Below are 16,990 nucleotides of genomic sequence, written 5' to 3'. Positions count from 1 at the left end.
TTGTTTGGACATGGTGTTTCAGAAGGAACAAAGCATGCTGAGGGAAAATAATTTACATATTTATTTAGTGATTTGGTTCACGCTGAAACATCCAATATAAAACTGTTTCCACTGGTCAGTAACCAGAGGACACAGATTTAAGGTGATTGGCAAAAGAACCAGAGGCGTCAGGAGGAAACTTCTTTTACACAGCGAATTGTTATGATCTGGAATGCAGTGCCTGAAAGGAAGCCGATTCAATAGTACCATTCAAAAGGGAATTGGATAATTACTTGAAGGGAAAAATATTGCAGAGCTATGGGGAAGAGCAGGGGAGTGAGATTAATTGGATAGCTCTACCAAAGAGTCAGCACAGACACAATGGGCCGAATGGCCTCCTTCTGTGCTGTATCATTCTATGAAACCTGCCTCTTACTAAAATTAAAAGACCAAACCCTGTTTAACTACCAACAGGAATGTATTAGTAGTTGTTAGTTACTGAGAACTCTTCGTACAATACTGCTTTAAAATTAATTACATTTTAAGATTATATCACTGTTGATTGCAACAATTTAGTGCAAGATAGTGCAATTTGGTGTCAAAAACAGGAAGGCAGATTATTATCTGAATGGCAATAGATTGGGAGAAGGGGAAGTGCAACGAGACCTGGGTGTCCTTGTGCACCAGTCGCTGAAGGTAAGCATGCAGGTGCAGCAGGCGGTTAAGAAGGCAAGTGGTATGTTGGCCTTCGTAGCGAGAGGGTTCGAGTACAAGAACAAGGATGTCTTGCTGCAGTTGTACAGGGCCTTGGTGAGACCGCGCCTTGAGTATTGTGTGCAGTTTTGGTCGCCTTCTCTGAGGAAGGATGTTCTTGCCATGGAGGGAGTGCAGCGAAGATTCACCAGACTGATACCTGGGATGGCAGGAATGACGTATGAGGAGAGATTAGGTCGATTGGGCTTATACTCGCTGGAGTTTAGAAGAATGAGAGGGGATCTCATTGAAACTTATAAAATTCTAACAGGACTAGACAGACTAGATGCAGGAAGGATGTTCCCGATGGCGGGGGAGTCCAGAACCAGGGGTCACAGTCTAAAGATAAGGGGTAAGCCATTTAGGACAGAGATGAGGAGGAATTTCTTCACCCAGAGAGTGGTGAACCTGTGGAATTCTCTACCACAGAAGGCAGTTGAGGCCAATTCATTAAATATATTCAAAAAGGAGTTAGATATATTTCTTAAGGCTAAAGGGCTATGGGGAGAAAGCAGGGACAGGCTTCTGAATTTGGATGATCAGCCATGATCTCATTGAATGGCGGAGCAGGCTCGAGGGGCCGAATGGCCGACTCCTGCTCCTATCTTCTATGTTTCTATAACCACACTCTTACACTAGCTGGGGTCAATTTGACAAAACAAATTCATTTCATAATGAAAGTACCAAACTACGCGCTGTAGAAGAGTTTTGGAAATAGTATAAGTGGAGATCACATTTCAAGACTTTTACCTGTTTGGTTGGGAAGTGATTTTGGGGTTAATTTATATTTTGATGCTTCTGTGAATTTAAGTGAAGAGTTAACTCAGATTTAGGTCCATTAGCTGGCGTACCAGATTAAATGGAAACCATACTTCACAGAATTCTGTTTCTTGCATACCAGATTAGTTTGAGGTAATGATAATCATCCGCCACCTCCTTGAGATAGTTGACCTGTCCGTTGTGTGGGTCCAGCATTTTCTGGTTCAGTTTGATTTTCAGAATTATAATTTTCAAGTCACTTTTTTCAATTAATGTTTTATTGATGTGCAGGTAATAACAGCTATTGACACACACGTTAATTTCAAAGTTCTGGAAACAAATGATCTAATTGAAATTATTATTTTTTGTTCGGCTTTTTAAAGGCTACTGAACCATGGTGGGTAGCTAGAGTTAAGGTACAGATCAGCCATGATCTGATTGAATGGCGGAACAGGTTGAACGGGCTACTCCTTGTTTCTGTGATCCACCTGTAATGTTAAAATGTTTGCCATTCCTTGAGCACAGCAGGAGGCCTGGCTAAATTGTGGGGATTCCTTGTTTAAATTGGTGATTTTGATTGGCAATTCGATAAGCCAGTCCTTGTCACAGAGGGCCGAGGTTAACTTTTTGTCTCTCTGTCTCCCTGTGTGGGGGAAAAATAGCAAACCAGCAGCCGGTTTGAGTTTGCAACAGTCAGAGAGAGAGTTAAAGAGGCCTCACTTTCTAACTTAGCACCAACCAGTTCAGTGATATTAACTGGTAAGGTGAGGTAGGCCTGCGTTGAAAGGATAGTTTGCTGGTTTAAAGTTAGCCTCATCTCACTAGTGTTCTCATCAGTCTTTCTTCTGAAAGATAGGAAAACTATTTGTGGGGCACATGTGAGATCGCAGAATCCAGTACGCACAATGAGGAGTCCTAATGTTACTGCCCCAGGCACACTAGATATTGGGCAGTAAAAGCATATTCCTGATTTTAGGGATGACAGAAGTGACTGGTGATGCTGAACCTGAGAGACTATATCTAGGACAGGTCTGAAATCTGTAGCAGAGGGTAATAATTAACCTATTAATTAATGTGTCTCAGTAAATAACGTGGCTCAGTGGGTAGCACTCTCACTTCTGAGTCAGAAGGTCGTGGGTCCAAGTCCCACATCAGAGACAAAATCTAGGCTAACACTCAGAGTGCAGTACTGAGGGAGTGCTACACTGTCAGAGGTGCCATCTTTCGGATGAGACATTAAACTGAGGCCCCTGTCTGGCCCCTCAGGTGGACGTAAAAGATCCCATGGGAAGAAGAGCCAGGGAGCTGTATTGTAGCATCGCTCAGTGGCTTTAGAAGATTGGTTTTGACAGCTGGTGTTATGGTTCATGGACAGGAGCCCTCCTTATGTTGTACTGTTTTGGTATGCTTCTACAGTGTGTGCAGGATATAGATAAGAAAGATAGCTGGTAGAGTTATCTTTCTTTGTATGAAAGATACGCATACTCCATACACTACAGTCCCATGAATCCATCTCGCAGGCCCTGAGAAGGGAAGAGGTTAATGTGAAGTAGCTAGCTATTTTCAATTTAGCTTTAAACCAGATTAAAATACTTTCCTTTTTGAACTCTGGTTTTTATGATTTTTAAGTTACTGGTTGCCTTGGTTTTGGCTCAGAGTTGGTAACATCCTCTGTGCATTCACTCTGTCCGGGGGGCCTTAATCTTGGGGAGCCTCCATTGTTGCTTTGTACTTTTGGGTTCAGAGCTAAACAGGCAGGAAAAAGGCAGCAGGCACATGGGAACACCATTACCTTCACGTTCTCCTCCAGGTCACACACCATCCTGACTTGGAAATATATCGGCTGTTTCTTTATGGTCACTGGGTCAAAATCCTGGAACTCCCTCCCTAACAGCACTGTGGGAGTACCCTCACCACACGGACTGCAGCGGTTCAAGAAGGCAGCTCACCACCACCTTCTCAAGGGCAATTAGGGATGGGCAATAAATGCTGGCCTTGCCAGCGACGCCCACATCCCATGAATGAATTTAAAAAAGATAGAATCAAAACTAGAGAATTGTGTTCACTTCGGAGCACCACACTTTAGGAAGGATGTCAAGGCCTTAGAGAGGGTGCGGAGGAGATTTACCAGAATGGTACCATGGATGAGGACTTCAGTTGTGTGGAGAGACTGGAGAAGCTGGGGTTGTTCTCCTTTAGAGCAGAGAAGGTTAAGAGGAGATTTGATAGAGGTGTTCAAAATCATGAAGGGTTTTGATCGAGTAAATAAGGAGAAACTGTTTCCAGTGGTGGAAGGGTCGGTAACCAGAGGACACGGATGATGGTGATTGGTAAAAGAACCAGAGACGACACGAGGAAACATTTTTTTATGCAGCGAGTTGATATGTTTTGGAACGCACTGCCTGAAAGGGTGGTGGAAGCAAATTCAATACTAACAGTCAAAAGAGAATTGAATAAATACTTGAAAAGGAAAACAAATTACCAGGCTATGGGGAAAGAGCAGCGCAGTGGGATTAATTGGATAGCTGTACCAAAGAGCCGGCACAGGGACAATGGGCTGAATGGCCTCCTTCTGTGCTGTATCATTCTATGATTCTAAACTGCCTTAAGGGTGTCTCCCCACCTGCAGTGCAGTGAATAATGGAGGATGATTTGAATGCAAAAAATGATGACCATTCCATGCCGACTTACTTTTTCTCTCCCCCTTTCCCTCTCTCATCAGCCACTTTGAGGTGTTTCGTCTGGTTGCCACCCAAAAAAAATGTCCGAGTGGAGAGCAGCTAAATTAAGATAACAATCCGAGCTGGAGTTCAAACCTCTACCTCTGGGGAATCGGCTGCTGTTAGAACAGCTGTAACTGCTGTTTTTAACCATTCTACGGCCATTATTTACCTGTTGCAGAAAGTGCTACGAGGATGAAAAGAATCGGCTCTGTTTCTGAGGACACTGAAATTACTTTCACGCCACTAGTGATACTCGAGCTGGCCAAAGATACCAGCGGAGATGCAATAGAATGGCTCGTTCAAAGAATCAAAGACAGGAAGCACTTGGGCGGTGAGTATGATGCACATGCATATCCATTATACTGTCTGAATTAATGAATTAATTTACTTAGTTATTACTGAGTGTATATACATTTTGATGGTACATAACTGAAGGGAATTTTAGGTCTGGAATGTGCTCAGTTTGTTTCATAGATTTTTTTAAACAAAATCCAGGAGCTCAACTAAAATTTGAGACGATTGCAAAAATCCCGAGTTCACCAGTCACGATTTGAAGAGTGAAAATGCTGGAAACACTCAGCAGATCAGTTAGTATCTGTGGAGAGAAGAGAGTTGTCAAATTTTGTTTGGTACTCGCTCCTGTGAAGTGCCCTGGGACGTTTTACTACGTTAAAGGCGCTATATAAATGCATGTTGTTACGATTTTGGATGTGTCTGTGGGCCCTTATTTAGAATTTGAAGAAACTAAAGATGAACAGCATTTTAAAAAAAAAAACCCAAGAACAGAACAAAGGGAAGGTGGAGGGAAATCCACACACACCACATTTTAAAGTGGGAATGGAAGGACAGGCAGTGGCTGACGATGGGGTAAATGATGGTGGTCTGGGGTTATCTGAGGGGGAGGCAAAAAGGGCTGTGGACAGGTTGGGGGAGGAGACTGATTAATGGAAACGGTGTGGGGGGCAGTGCATTACAGTCTGAAAGGGGCCTGTGGCAGTTCTGGTCCTGTTCTTCTGCCAGCCCTTCCCCACAAGGCTGCGGAGCCCAGCTCGGCTCCCCCCAATACTGCCAAACTACAGGAAACTCTCGTTTAAACGGCACCCAAATATCCAGAATTCTCTAATAACCGGCAAAATTCTCACTCCGAAAACTACAGTATGCAGTCATTTAATAAGTTTTGTTTTACTGTTAAGTAATTAAAGAGTTATGGATTACCCTCAACTGGCAGTACTGTACTTAATCAAGCATCTTCCACCATCCATTTAACACACCATTCTGTAGGTGAGTACCCAATTATACTGCACATTACTTGATTTTTTTATTTTTGTTTGTTAAAAATAGCCTCGGTAGAGACACCTCTCCGTTATCCAGAATTTTTAATCAACCGGCACCATCCCGGTCCCATCAGTGCCGGATACCAAAGAGTTTCCTGTATTCTCCATTTCCCCCCCCCCCCCCCCCCAGTGCTCTGAAACCCAGTGCTGGAGCTGCAGATCCCTCCTGGGAGCCCCTTCTCCGTGCTCACAACTGCCCAGACCATATTTCCAGTGCTTCTCGATACCAGGACATTACCCAATGCTCCCAGACCCGGAGATCATACTTCCCAGATCCCAGGACCTGCCCCAGTGTTCCCTGAACCTCCCCCTCCAGTGTTCCCGGAACTCTGGGACCTCTCAATAATTCTACACTCTTGCGAGCCCCGCCCCAGTTTTGCCAGATCCCAGGGCCACCCCCATTGTTGATGAGCAAGAGTCCTCCTTCTTGCAAAAATCTCAGACTAACCACGAGTACCACTACGGGAGATCTGGAAGTATTATATAATTCATTGTGTGTTTCCTGGTGTCATGCGCCAGTCTCTATAATTAATATGCTGTAATGAGCTATGAGCAATGCCAGTATTGCGTTTGTGTATGTTCTGTACCTGCTCTTCTACATTAAAATCAAATACAATATAATTAGTATGTTGTAGTTCTCATAACCCCCAATAAAGTGGCACTGGTGTAATCAAAGATGGTTGGCTGCCCATCTTACAGCCTCTAATATATTAACGGATTCACCCATTTATTTTAAAGGAGCCCACTTGAGTATTCGACCTTTGGAAGGCCAGGTTGAAAACTCCCAAGTATATCTTGTCGGAGCATCTTGGAGAAGGTTACTGCTGGGAGCGGAATCCTTGGGTTTCGTTAAGGAGTATCAGGATGGATCAATGAGAGCATTTACTTACCAGAACAAGGAAGACTACAAAGATTTTTCAGGTAAGTTTATCATGAACTATTTCATTAGCAGCAAATTATTTGGAATGTTGCAGAGCACTCCGTCCACAGCATGTTCTGCAGCAAGACAGTTAATATCCAGCCAGTGTCGATGGCCTCTAGCAGTTACTGAATTCTAGTGGCTACACTCTGTTTTAGTGAATTGATGACATAGCAAGCGGTTAAATTCATTTTAAATTCAGATGTTAATTATTGGTACAGGTTAATAAAATGTAATGCTTATAGTTGTGTTTCAGGGAGAAATTTCTGCCACAGTTTGGGAGTTAATGTAGAATAGTTGTCTTGCACGTGAGCATAAAGTGGTGGACTGGGAGATTGGTACTGAAGAGAGCGAGCACTGACCATGGCTGCTCTTACGATGCTATGGCAGCTTTCCAGCTGTTTAAAGTGGTCTGGGCATCAGCCACAGCATGGCAAGTACAGTCAGCAAGTATAGGAGTCAGCTCCACTTTATCCAAAGCTAGACTTCCATTCAACATTTTGTTTTGCGGCTGAAAAGTAGAAGCATCATTTCATACATGGTCACTGTGTAGAGTGCATATTGTCGTCCAATTGGACTCCATTTGTAACCGCAGGACTAGAAGAGAACATCTGAGACCCTAGTATAAGTCTAGATAGTAGTACCTTCCTTCATGTCTATATCTTTACAATGGGTTTTGCTGTTCTAAACTCATCACTGATTGCACAGTCTGCCTATTGGATTCCCACAAATCTCTGAATACTTTCTGGAAAGAAAATTCCTTTGCCAATTATTTTTTTTCCTCAGTAACTGAATTTTCAAATGTCCAAAATAAGGGATTGAGCAAACAAAAATGTCAAAAAATTAGATATTTCAAAATAGACAATTAAAGTTATCCATTAAATTGCCTTTTGTGTCTTTTAATGCCTTCATTAAAGTTTAACTTAAAGGCCTCAACCTCGCCTCGCCCAAAAGCCAAAAACCTGAGTCCTTCTCCACAGACTCAGTTAGAAATCTCACCGGCACAGAAAGCTGAAGGCTGTCACTTTTGACAGTTCGCAGCCATTCTGCTTTCTGTGCCGGTGAGATGAGGGATTCCCGGGACCTGAAGGAAGGAAGGCTGAAAAGGTAAGAAAACTTCTTTAATCACTTTAGACACACCAAACACACTTACCTTTGCACTCATGCACACACACCACTCACCTGAATACCGACATTTCGACCCCCTCCAAGTCCTTCAACCCGACGGCCTGCCTCCTCTAACTTGGTGTGGTTTGGAGCCGCCGGGAATCCCACACTTCAGCCTTCAAAATAGGGATTAGGCTAAAAACTGCCTGTTAACTACCTGTTAACAGGCAGTTAATTGGCACTAATCCCTTCCCACCTCGGGTAGGCAGGTCCCAGTGCGGGGCGGGTACCCGCCTCCTTTAAAACTGGCATGGAGGCGGGTTTGGGTGCGGGATGGGGTCGGGACCCCTGATTTCGGGATTTTAACCCCCCACACGCCTCCAATTCCGACTCCACGGCCCAATGAAAATCCTGCCCGCTGTATCTCTCCGCTAAATGCATTATATACATATATTTTAAGATGATCAAATTTGCAATCTAGCTCCAAATAATTTTGAAAAAATGAGGAGAAACATTTAGAAGCTAAAGAAAAATATTGCATTGTTATATCAGTATTGCTGACTGGACAGTATTGATGTATCCTGAGGCATGAGGCACTGTGCACGTACGTAGACTGCGCAATCGAGATTCATCTCAAAGTCACTGCTCAGGGCAAAAACATCAAGTCAAATCCTCTTGACAGATGAAATTTCAGTCTGTGACATCACCTGTTGCTGGGTGGCCCTTAATTGGCCTGCTGAGCCCGCTGGGCGGGCTCAACAAGGTCAATCAAGTTAAAATCGAGTGGATTGGCCGCATCTCGATGGAGGCGGGACTACAACCCCGAAAGTTGTTGTCCCGCCTCCAACCCAACTCCTGAATGAAAATCCAGCCCAGTGTCTTTCCTCATTGTAACTGAGTTCATTTATTTTTTTCAAGTTGAATTTCGAAGCACACGCTCTGATTATTTCACCTGGGTATCAATCACCTGGACGGTTAGAACAGTCGGATTATTGCTTGTTTCATGTTGATGGTTAGAAAATGTTGATAGTAATTGAATGATTATGCTATCTTATAGCTGTCAGAGACAGTTATATACACAGGCGTATACATATTCGGTGCTTGCAGTGATCCCTCAGAAAGTTGCAAATCAGTGCAGCATATGTGGAATTTCTTCCCCCTCCCCCCCCCCCCCCCCCCCCCACCCAGCCTCCCCAGTGCTGCCGGGTTCATACCCTACCCCACCCCTAACTGCCGACAGGCATTCGGAATTCCACTAGTGAGCCAAACTTTACATTCAGCCCCCAGTTGTGCCAAACCCCAGGTTTCTCCTTCACAGTGACTCTCTGTATCAGCCAATTCTCCATCCTGCCCCCCCCCCCCCCCCCCCATGCTGCTAAACACCAGTAGCCCCACTGTAATATTGTCAAACTTCAGGACCCCCAAGCCAGTTCTGCCTATCCCCAGGAACATCCCCAGGGCTATTGAAGCCAGGGACCATTTCCCAAGAGCGACTAAACTTAATTTCACCCTAGTATTTCTAAATACCAGCTACGTGCTTCCAATTGGTACATCTTTTATACCATCTTGATTTGCAATCTCAGCTTTAAAAATAGTCAGAGATATAAATGAATTATTCAAGCAGAAGAAGCTATGTAAAATATATAAAGGCCACTCATTTACAGTTTTCTCCGAATGAAGGAGTGAGTTGAAAATTCAATCCCCAAAACACCAGTAAAAATCCTAGAATACCATTTAATAAAAGTCTATTTCCTGTTTGGATACTGCTTCACGCCCACAGCTACCTCACTCAGATGACCACAGTTCACGAGTGAACCTTAACCGTAACCACATTTGTTATCACAGGCAAACCCAATCCTGTCTTCATCCGATGCCCACACATGCACTTCCAGAAGATTGTTGGAACGGTATATGAACCTGGGTCCATGATCCCATCCCTAACCTGGGGTGCTGAAGATATTTGTAGTGCCCCAGCTGAGATTGGCTAACTCGATACAGACTGGGGTCTATATGTTCACTTATGAACTATCTTGCTTTGGCTCAACTATTCCAAAGCTGTCCTGGCTGGCCTACCATCTTGCACCCTCCGTAAACTTGAGCTCATCCAAAACTCTGCTGCCCCGTGTCCTAACCAGTCCCGTTCACCCATCACCCCTGTGCTCGCTGATCTACATTGGCTCCCGGTCCAGCAATGCCTCGATTTTTAAAATTCGCATCCTTGTTTTCAGATCCCTCCATGACCTCTCCCCCATCCTATCTCTGTAGCCTCCTCCAGCCCTTTGCGATCTCTGCGTTCCTCCAATTCTGGCCTCTTGTGCATCCCTGGTTTTCATCGCCCCGCCATTAGCAGCCGTGCCTTCAGCTGCCCAGGCGCTGGAATTCCCTCCCTAAACTGCTCTGACTCCACTTCTTCATCTTCCTTTTCAGATGCTTCTTAAAACCTACCTCCACCTGTCCTAATATCTCCTAGAGTGGCTCGGTATCAAATGTTGTTTGTTATCGCTCCTGCGAAGCGCCTTGGGACGTTTGACTGCGTTAAAGGTGCTGTATAAATGAGAGTTGTTGTTTTCAGATGACGACGATTTTCTGACCATGGCAGAACGGCAGTACGTTATCAAGCGTGAATTAGAAAATCTGAGGGCGATAAATGAGACCTCGGTCCCTGGTCATCCGCAAGTGAAGCTGTATCCTGGGAAATCGATCAGTAAGTTCCTCAAATTTACGAAGCTTCTGATTACTCTTGATCAGGAAAATGGAAAAGTAATAGTAAGGTGACAAAACGACGTGCTGCTGTAAGGCATGATCGTTTTGGGGGGGGGTCACACGAAAATGGCTGAATCCTGGAATGCAGTCTCCAAGACACTGGTGAGAATCTCCTGAAACCCATATAACAATGACACTTATTCAGTCATTCTAAACCAGTGACTCTGATCAGAATGTTGTTTTCAGGTAGAATAAAGCGAATACGCAATAAAAACAGAAAATGCTGAAAACACTCAGCAGGTAAGGCAGCAGCTGTTGAGAGAGAAACAGAGTTAACGTTTCCGGTCAATGACCTTTCGTCAGAACTGGAAAAAGTTAGAGAGGTCACAGGTTTTTAAGCAAGTGCAGGGGCGGGGAATGGGAGGAGGGGAGGAAAGAACAAAAGGGAAGGTCTGTGATAGGGTGGAAGGCAGGAGAGATTAAAAGACAAAAGGGATGATGGTGCAAGGCAATAGGAGATGGTAATGGGACAACTTAAGAAACAAAAGATGACTCGAGATGAGATGTAAATGGCAATGGCAGAATCATCAACGGCTGCCATGTGAGAGGGAAAAAAGAAAAAAATATATAGGGGCTGAGGTTCTGGTCTGAAATTGTTGAACTCGATGTTGAGTCCAGAAGGCTGTAAAGTGCCTAATCGAAAGATGAGGTGCTGTTCATAAGAACATAAGAAATAGGAGCAGGAGTAGGCCATTTGGCCCTTCGAGCCTGCTCCACCATTCATAGCTGATCTTCTACCTCATCTCCACTTTCCTGCACTATCCCCACGCCCCTTGATTCCCTTAATATTCAAAAATCTATCGATCTCTGTCTTGAATATACTCAAGATAATAAAAAGATATGCTGAAAAGCTGAGATGAGGCAGATGGAATGGGAGGAGACTCGTGTGTAAACCCCAGCACAAACTAGTTGGGCTGAATGGCCTGTTTCTGCGCTGCATATTTTATATAATTCTATGTAATTGAATGGTGGAACAGGTTTGAGGGGCTGAATGGCCTACGAGTGTTCCTATGTTTTTTAATTTGCTAGGTGTTACTGACTGCCCATTTTTTGGGAACTTTGCTGTTGATTCCTGCTTGCTATTAGCTAATTGATATATGTTCCCTACCGGTTCAGTTCTGATTTGTGGTCGTATTCTAAATCTAAAATTTGAAACTGTTAGGTGGAGCGTTGCACAAAAATTTGCTTGTCAAAAACGTAATGCCCGAGGTGTTACAGACACAGGCATGCACAATATGCAAGACTATTATTTATTTAGCTCTGGTTTAAGATCGCTATGCTTGGAGAAGCAGCGTAGATACCGCAATACGGGGTTGCTGGATCTAGGCAACTACAAAGTGTGGCACTAGGTTTAGCTGAATTGTTTTGGCTTTTGCAACTTGGAGGACTGCTGTGCATCTTCATGGTGGAGTCTGCTCATGGTTTGATGCATGCAGTAGTGCTTTGCATTTTGGAGGAAGCCAGAATGTCATGTTATGTCTGGCCAAATAATTTGGTTGCTGTGACTGAGGCTCAGTCCATCTTGTTCACACAAACTGGTTATTTATCCCACTCGCTGGAATTCCCTCCCTAAATTCTGCTGCGCCTCCACTTATTATCCTCTTCTAAGACCCTCTTTAAAAATCCACATCTTTTACCAAGCTTTTGGTCACCCTTCCTAATCTCTCCTCCTTTGGCTCAACATCCATTTACTTCATGCCCCCGTGAAACGCCTTGTGACTTTTCTATATTAATATGCTATATAACTGCTCGTCGCAGTGCAGTGCAAGCCTGTCGTTGTGTAGTATTGAAATATGTAGTAGTTGTAGACGAACCTGTAGTAATATAACAACAGTGCTAGTTTTTTACCGTTTAGCCAAAGAGTGTGTTATTTAAGAATGACTTGTCTGAATGGCTGATCTTCTACCTCATCTCCACTTTCCTACACAATCCCCATATCCCTTGATCCCTTAATATTCAAAAATCTATCGATCTTTGTCTTGAATATACTCAACAACTGAGCCTCCACAGCCCTCTGGGGTAGAGAATTCCAAAGATTCACCACCCTGTGAGTGAAGAAATTTCTCCTCATCTCAGTCCTAAATGGCCGACCCCTTATTCTGAGACTGTGGCCCCTGGTTCTAGACTCCCCAGCCAGGGGAAACATCCTCCCTGCATCTACCCTGTCGAGCCTTTTGTATGTTTCAGTAAGATCACCTCTCATTCTTCTAAACTCTAGAGAATATAGGCCTAGTCTACTCAGTCTCTCCTCATAGGACAATCCCCCCATCCCAGGAATCAGTCTGGTGAACCTTTGTTGCTCTCCCTCTATGGCAAGTATATCCTTCCTTGGGTAAGGTTTCTCGAGCTTGCGCTGAGCTCATTGGAACAGTGTAAGAGGCTGAGGACAGAGAGATCAGAGTGGGAGTGGAGCGGAGAGTTAAAGTGACAGGTGACCGGAAGCTCGGGGTCGTGCTTATGGACTGAACGGAGGTGTTCCGCAAAGCGGTCACCCAATCTGCGTTTGGTCTCCCCAATGTAGAGGAGACCGCATCGTGAGCAGCGAATACAGTATACTAGATTGTGAGAAGTACAAGTAAATCGCTGTTTCACCTGGAAGGAGTGTTTGGGGCCCTGGACAGTGGGAAGGGAGGAGGTAAAAGGTGTTGCATCTCCTGCGCATGCACGGTAAGGTGATGTGGGAAAGGGAAGGGATGTTGGGGATGATAGAGGAGTGGATCAGGGTGTCACGGAGGGAGCGATCCCTTCGGAATGCTGAAAGGGGGGGGAGGGGGGAGGGGAAGATGTGTTTGGTGATGGGATCATGCTGGAAGTGGCAGAAATGGCGGAGGTTGATTCGTTGAATGTGGAAGCTGGTGGGGTGAAAGATGTGGACAAGGGGAACCCTATCGTGGTTCTGGGAGGGAGAAGGGGTGAGAGCAGAAGTGCGGGAAATGGAACGGACATGGTCGCGGGAAATCCTCGGTTGAGGAAAATGGAAGATCTATCGGAAGCACTAGTATGGAAGGTGGCATTGTCAGAACAGATGCGGCGGAGATGGAGAAACTGGGAGAATGGAATAGAGTCCTTACAGGAAGCTAGGTGGGAGGAAGTGTAGTCCAGGTAGCTGTGGGAGTCAGTGGGCTTACAGTGTCAACTTTGTCAATAGCCTAACCCCAGAAATGGAGATGGAGAAGTTGAGGAAGGGAAGGGAAGAGTCGGGAATGGACCATGTGAAGGTGAGGGAAGGGTGGAAATTGGAAGCAAAGTGAATGAAGTTTTCTAGTTCAGGGCAAGAGCAGAAAATGGCACCAATACAGTCATCAAAAGAGGTGAGGGAGGGGACCTGAGTAGGACTGCAAAGAATGTTCCACATACTCCACAAAAAGGCAGGCATAGCTAGGGCCCATGCGGGTTCCCACTGCAACACCTTGTTAAGGTGCTGTAAAATTCTAACATTCTAGGATTAGTAACTTAACAACAGAGTTTTGCTTGGTTTGGATAATAAGAAGTTGGTCTTCTGTTCAACGGGTACAAGTTCATTTTTCCAATTGAAAAGGTCTTTGAAATAGTGCCATGGGATCTTTTACGTCCAGGGAGAGAGGGAGACGCAGTTTGTCTCATCCGAAAGACGGCACCTCCGACAGTGCATCACTCCCTCAGCACTGCACTGGAGTGTCAGCCTAGATTTTTGTGCTTCTGCTTGGGGGGGGTGGGTGGCAATTGAACAAGTTATTGACAGTAAATTCAAAGGGGAATCCTATTCAGTCATGGAGGCATTTGATAAGGTGCCACATAAAAGGTTATTACACAAGATTAGGGCTCATGGGGTTGAGGGTAATATTGAAGCATGGATAGAGGATTGGTTAACGGCCAGAAAACAGAGTAGGGAGAAACGGATTTTTTCAGGTTGGCAGGCTGTAACGAGTGGGGTGCCGCAAGGATCAGTGTTGGGGCCTCAGCTATTTACAATCTATATTAATGATCTAGATGAAGGGACTGAGTGTAATGTATCCAAGTTTGCTGATGAAACAAAGCTAGGTGGGACAGTAAGCTATGAGAACACAGAGCCTGCAAAGGGATATAGAGAGACTAAGTGAGTGGGCAGTAAGGTGGCAGATGGAGTATAATGTGGGGAAATGTGAGGTTATTCACTTTGGTAGGAAGAATAGAAAAACAATATTTTTAAAATGGTGAGAAACTTTCAAATGTTGGTGTTCAGAGAGACTTGGGTGTCCTCGTGCAAGAAACACAGAAAGCTAGCATGCAGGTACAGCAAGCAATAAGGAAGGCAAATGGCATGTTGGTCTTTATTGTGAGGGGGTTGGAGTACAAGAGTAAGGAAGTCTTGCTACAATTGTACAGGGCCTTGGTGAGACCACACCTGGAGTACTGTGCACAGTTTTGGTCTCCTTATCTAAGGAAGGATATACTTGCCTTGGAGGCGGTGCAACGAAGGTTCACTGGATTGATTCCTGGGATGAGAGGGCTGTCCTATGATGAGAGATTGTGTAGAATGGGCCTATACTCTCTGGAGTTTAGAAGAATGAGAGGTGATCTCATTGAAACATACAAGATTCTGAAGGGGATTGACAGGGTAGATGCTGAGAGGTTGTTTCCCCTGGCTGGAGTGTCTAGAACTAGGGGGCACAGTCTCAGGATAAAGGGACGGCCATTTAAGACTGAGATGAGGAGGAATTTCTTCACTCAGGGAGTTGTGAATCTTTGGAATTCTCTGCCCCAGAGGGCTGTGAATACTGAGTCACTGAGTATATTCAAGGCTGAGATCGATAGATTTTTGGACTCTAGGGGAATCAAGGGATATGGAGATCGGGCGGGAAAGTGGAGTTGAGGTCGACGATCTTATTGAATGGCGGAGCAGACTCGAGTGGCCGTATGGTCAACTTCTGCTCTTATTTGTTATGTTCTTAGTGTTTCTATGGCCCAGCGCTCAAAGGTAAAAGCTCTGAGACACTCGGATAGCAAAGGTTTCATCTCTTAGCCATGCTGCCCAGAGAGGTTCCAGGTTTGATCCCCAAGTCTGCAACGTTAGGTGATCTCAGCTGGAGCAGTGGGGCAAGGTTTCCCCATTGGGTTACTGGAGAATAAGTGCTGGAGGATGTATCTGGTCTAGGCCCACTTGCACATGAGATAATGCCAGCAACAGACAGGTGGAATTAACCTGGTGGATGTTTCCTGACCTTTTCAATTGGAAAAATGAACTTGTACCCATTGAACAGAAGACCAACTTCTTCTTATCCAAACCGAGCAAAACTCTGTTGCTAAGTTACTAATCCTAGAGCGTTAGAATTTTACAGCACCATTCGGTCCATCGTTCTAGTTCTCTGAAAGTGCTATGATTTTGATGGTAAGAATGTGACACAGCACTGAAAGTGTGTTCTGATCAGAGCATCAGACAAGTTTGATCTTGGCTTCCTTTGATGTACTCTGCTGTTCTGGCTGTATAGTTCAGGGTTTCTATTGACCTTGCTGTTTTCTGCCCTGCTCTCCAAAAGAGCCAGTGCAGACTCGATGGGCTGAATGGCCTCCTCCTGTGCTCTATGATTCTATGAATATGTCCTAACAAGCTTTTGCATTAAAAAGAAGTCAGATCAGCCATGATCTCATTGAATGGCGGAGCAGGCTCGAGGGGCTGAATGGCCGACTCCTGTTCCTAAGCTAACCTCTCCCTTTGCTCTTTGTGTTCTTAAATTTATGTCCTCTAGTTACTAACTCACCAACCAATGGAAATGGTTTTTCCCCAATTTTACCTTTATTAAAATACCTTGTAATTTTGGACCCCTCTATCAAATCGCCTCCGTTCTAGTGAAAAGAATCCCAGTTTGTGTAATCTCCCTTCTTGGCTTAAGAACGTAAGAATTCAGAGCAGGAGTATGTCATATGGCCTCTCGAGTCTGCTCCGCCATTCAATCAGATCATGGTTGATCTTTTACCTCAACACCACCTTCCCGCACGATCCCCATATCCCTTGATTCCCTTTAATGTCCAAAGATCTATCGCTCTCTCTCTCTCACTCTTGAATATACTCAATGACTGAGCATCCATAGCCCTCTGGGTTAGAGAATTCCAAAGATTCATAAACTTCTGAGTGAAGAAATTTGTCTTAAAGAGGGTACTCTGAGGATTTACCAGTGAGTGATGGCTCCTAAGGTGGTTGAAGGTACCAGGTAGCGTTGGTTCCTGCACAGCTGCAGGATGGCACCCCAACAAAGCGTTACATCGTGCAACTAGACCCAGTATTTTGTGTCAAAGGCTTTTGCTGCTTGTTGTTAGACTTGTGAACAACTCCGTGCAAAATTGGTGATTTTGTTCCAGGTCCTGTATGACCTCTAATTTTAGCAAGTCCTTCAACCGCAAGGTTTTACAGGAAACTTTGTGATCTCCGGCACCGACGGGACCGAGCTGTTGCTGTCCCATCAAAACTGCCGGACAAACCAGCGCTAATGTTAAAACATACGGAAGCTTTTGAGCTCCGTATCTAGCAACAAACCCTGTTGCTTACAGCTTCTAAACAGTGGGCCGTACCTTGCAAGCGTCTCCAGCTAAGCAACAGCTTTAGCTAGACCTTGCAGAGCCTGACTAGTGGAAAAAAAAGCAACGAAAAGAAAAAAAACTTACTGAACCGACTCCTGAATTTTGCCGGTAGCTCGAGC

The 16,990-nt window shown here is 44.7% G+C and overlaps 1 protein-coding gene across 4 annotated transcripts in view; it reads left to right on the top strand.

Annotated features, from left to right (window-relative positions):
* ano10a (anoctamin 10a) overlaps positions 1-16,990 on the top strand; it is a 127,996-nt gene that overhangs the window by 4,178 nt on the left and 106,828 nt on the right. For 3 of the 4 annotated variants that reach the window (XM_085993702.1, XM_085993704.1, XM_085993700.1), the window contains exons 2-4: positions 4,214-4,545; positions 6,287-6,469; positions 10,147-10,278. In XM_085993702.1, the coding sequence (XP_085849828.1) occupies positions 4,407-4,545; positions 6,287-6,469; positions 10,147-10,278 (454 nt within the window). In that variant the 5' untranslated portion in view covers positions 4,214-4,406. The remainder of the gene's footprint in view (positions 1-4,213; positions 4,546-6,286; positions 6,470-10,146; positions 10,279-16,990) is intronic. The other variant, XM_085993701.1, reaches the window with a different exon arrangement.

The sequence above is a fragment of the Somniosus microcephalus genome, chromosome 7 (genome assembly GCF_052327205.1).
Source record: "Somniosus microcephalus isolate GS21.2 chromosome 7, FLI_Smic_1.0, whole genome shotgun sequence".
Classification (NCBI taxonomy): domain Eukaryota; kingdom Metazoa; phylum Chordata; class Chondrichthyes; order Squaliformes; family Somniosidae; genus Somniosus; species Somniosus microcephalus.
Note: the sequence above shows the minus strand (reverse complement) of the source record. Positions and strands in the feature narration are given on the sequence as shown.